This window comes from Theropithecus gelada, unplaced genomic scaffold (assembly GCF_003255815.1).
Source record: "Theropithecus gelada isolate Dixy unplaced genomic scaffold, Tgel_1.0 HiC_scaffold_5342, whole genome shotgun sequence".
Lineage (NCBI taxonomy): Eukaryota > Metazoa > Chordata > Mammalia > Primates > Cercopithecidae > Theropithecus > Theropithecus gelada.
Genome location: NW_020261966.1, coordinates 1 through 3,183, shown reverse-complemented (window position 1 = coordinate 3,183; position 3,183 = coordinate 1). Strand labels below are relative to the sequence as shown.

At 57.6% G+C, this 3,183-nt stretch overlaps 1 protein-coding gene across 1 annotated transcript; it reads right to left on the bottom strand.

Annotated features, from left to right (window-relative positions):
- Window positions 1–71: 71 nt before the first annotated feature.
- Window positions 72–2,440, bottom strand: LOC112617865 (ral-GDS-related protein-like). Its single transcript, XM_025374521.1, has 5 exons — window positions 2,268–2,440; window positions 1,711–1,785; window positions 1,096–1,119; window positions 621–742; window positions 72–111 (listed from the first exon to the last, which is right to left on the bottom strand). The coding sequence occupies exons 1-5, from the start codon at window positions 2,289–2,291 to the stop codon at window positions 72–74; spliced, it is 285 nt and encodes a 94-aa protein (XP_025230306.1). The 5' UTR covers window positions 2,292–2,440.
- Between the last annotated feature and the right edge of the window lie 743 nt (window positions 2,441–3,183).

Sequence of the window (3,183 nt, the reverse complement as noted above, 5' to 3'; positions counted from 1 at the left end):
AAGGATGATGCAGAGCCGGTGTTCTGGCCAGCATCCCAATAGGGCCCCAGCCACTGCAGGATGTTTCCAGCCTACTGGGATTCGGGCTCCAGCTGACAGGACAGCTTGTAGCTGCAGGACAGAGAGGCAGCTGTGAGGCCACCATGAGCCACACATCGGGTCCCTTCTCATTGCCTGCCCAGCTGGAATCCTGGGTCCCCAGCAGTCCCCATGCAACAGGGCTTGATGCTGGCGGTGGAGTCATGGCCATAGGCTCTCTGCAGCTGTCCACAGGAGAGCCTCCTCTAGGCCAGGTGGGGTGGCTGACACCTTTACTGTCAGTACTTTGGGAGGCTGAGGTGGGTGGATTGCTTGAGGCCAGGAGTTTGAGACCAGCCTGGACATCATCGTGAAACCCCACCTGTACCAGAACAACAACAGGAGAACAACCGCACACGGTGGTGGATAGCAGTAGTGCCAGCTGCTTGGGAGGCTGAGGAAGGGCTTGAGCCCAGGAGGCAGATGTTGCAGTGAGCAGAGATGGTGACACTGCAGTGCAGCCTGGGCGACAGAGCCAGACCACATTTAAAAAAAAAATGCAGAGCCTTCTCCCACCCTCTGCCCATGTGCCAGGCCCTCACCTCTCCTTTTCACTGAGCTGCTCCATTCTTGAGAAACAAGTGACAAATTTCTGCAGAGGCCGAAGCCTGTAATTCATGGCAGCCACTTGGAGCAGCTGCATTTCTTGCAGAACTCGGACCTCCTAGAGACAGAGGACAGGATGCTGACAGGGCCTGGGTGGAAGACACTGAGGGGACCTTTGGCAGGCAGGGAGAAGGGGCTGGTCCCTGGGGCCATTCTGTGAAGGGGCCCCATGCAGCCCCCAGCCTGTTCTCAGAGTTGCATGTGAACAGCCCCTCCTGCAGGAACTGGTCTTTGATTCCAGTGCCTTTCCCACTCTCTCCACTGGGATAGGTCTCCTCCTCCTCCTGTGTGTGTCAAACCCTCCCAGTAAACCTAAGATGTAGAGGATGGAGCCAGGGAGTGTCCTGCCCAGGGTGGACTGTGACGTCCACATCCCCAACCTCATCCAACGAGAATGCCCCAGCTGTTCACCTTCCTCCTCTTGTTGCTGTTGCCCTGGAAGTCAGATAGAGCCCATCAGAAAGGTCCCTGGCCCACAACAGCCCCACCCCATCCCTTCCCATGCTGCACTACTGCCAGGGCCACCAGGGTCAGGGGATGTGCACATGACAGAACTTGAACCTGCCTCAGGCTCCGGGCTCTAGGGCAGGGGGCATGGGAGCTGAGGCTCAGGGACCTTCTGCCCCAACCCTCTGAGATGACAGACAGAGAAACTGAGGTCTCTCATAGAAAGAAAGTGCTCAGTGACCCTGGAATTGCCTGCCCTTGGAAAGGCTCAATTTCACCCTCCTATTATGGGACTACCCTAGGGAGAGGCTGAGTCCAGCTCAGCCCACAGCTCAGCATCATTGCAGTCAGGCAGCTCTGCAGCTTCACCACTCAGGGATAGGGACTGGTGACTGCCATGGAGCCTCTGTCAGTCAGAGGTAATGAGATGGGCCTGGCACCCCCTCCCACAGGAGCAGCTGTGAGACTCTCAGGAGAGGAGGTTTTCCAAGGGCTGAGATCTAAGGGCTCCGTCCAGGCCCCTCTCCTCCCAAGCCTCAGGATCCTGGTTCCCAAGCAGCCTGCCCCAGGCTCACTCACATCCAGATCATCCGGGATGGCCGAATCCAACCTGTGTAACTCAGTCAGAAAATCCCCCAGGAAGGGGACCACGCCCTGTGCCATGGAGGGGTGGGGAGGTGGGAGGGGTAGTGGTGATGAGTATTGACCCTGAGGTGCCTGCCCAAGGCCCTGTCCCATGAAATCCCATCAGCCCCTGTCTCCCAGAACCCCCCTCCCCAGGTCTCCCAGTTGTAGCAGCCAAAGACCCTCAGCTGCCTTTCCCAATTCTCTGCCTCCTCTATTCCAGCTGACCTCCAAGTCTGGCAATCACTCCTAGTTACCTCTATGGTGGGATTTTAACAAGTCACAAGGGCCTGTGGTCCCAGCCTTACCCTTCCCCACATCCACTCTGAGTCCAGCTTTCCCAGACCCTTGCTCTGGTCTCTCCAATGGAGGTTTTCCAGGCCCAGTGGCCATAGGAGGACAGGGCTGGGGAGGAAGCCCCCGCTGTCTTGATACGGAGGTCTCCAGCTGGTGGGGAAAAGAGCCCTGTCCTCTGATCCCCTGCGGTCCCTCCATGCCACAGTCTCACTCACCTTATTCTGCCTCCGCAGCCTCATCTGGGCTCTCTGGGGGTTCCTCTCCTGGGTGGCCACCTTAAAGCTCCCCGCCTGCCAGGTGTCAGGGACAGGGACAGTGAGGCTGTCTTCCCTTCCCCCAGTTATACCCCAGCCACCCCACACTTGGAACCCCAGGGACTGGCGTGAGTCACCTGGCACAGTGTTCATACCACTGGCCAGCTCCACACTCCCTGTGTGTGTCACCCAATCATGCAGCCAGGCCTCCCTGAAACTGTTTCCTCTTCTGTAAAGAGCCATGAAAACCACAGCTACCTCACAGGGCCTCCTGAGTACTGTTTCCTGTAGCTGTTGTCATTGTTCTCCCCCTCATCCCTCTGAGGAAGAACCATTCAGGAGCAGCCTCCAATTGCTTTCTTTTCTCGAACCTCATTTCCACCCTGTGAGGCCCGCACTACAGGCTCAGCATCCCTTCATTTTCCCGATAAGGAAACAGAGACCAAGAGTGGGCAGTGACTCCCCAGGGCCCCAAAAGAGAGGGCACCTCCTCCCCCTACTGGAGGCTCTGTCTCGGCTGCCTTCACCCCACATCCCAGCACCACCAGCCATCAGGGTCTTGTTCTCTGGAGTCTCTGAGTGTCTAGGACTCCAGCCTTGCAGAGTCGTGATGGGAAAGGGACAGGGCATTTTAGGAGACCTGGTTAAATGGCACCTGCGTATCTGAGCCCCACCGGAGTCTCTGCCACACAAACTGGGTTTGCGCCATGCCAAATCCATGGTTTGGCCTCGTCAGTGATCCCCCAGGGGAGTTCCATGCACAGAACTCTCTCTTCCTCCACTCAGGATGTGGCCTCCTGAGGCGACATCTCTGACGGATATGGCAGGGTTTTCCAGAATCCTGGGTGGGGTGGCATGTTGCCTTCTCATTTGCATG

What these genes read in the sequence shown, in the direction of transcription:
- LOC112617865 (XM_025374521.1), bottom strand. Translation starts at nt 2,291, where the DNA reads ATGAGGCTGCGGAGGCAGAATAAG. An exon ending in CCATCCCGGATGATCTGGAT is followed by an intron (nt 1,120 to 1,710) that starts GTGAGTGAGCCT and finishes TCTGACTTCCAG; the next exon opens with GGCAACAGCAACAAGAGGAG. An exon ending in CAGCTCAGTGAAAAGGAGAG is followed by an intron (nt 112 to 620) that starts GTGAGGGCCTGG and finishes TCTGTCCTGCAG; the next exon opens with CTACAAGCTGTCCTGTCAGC.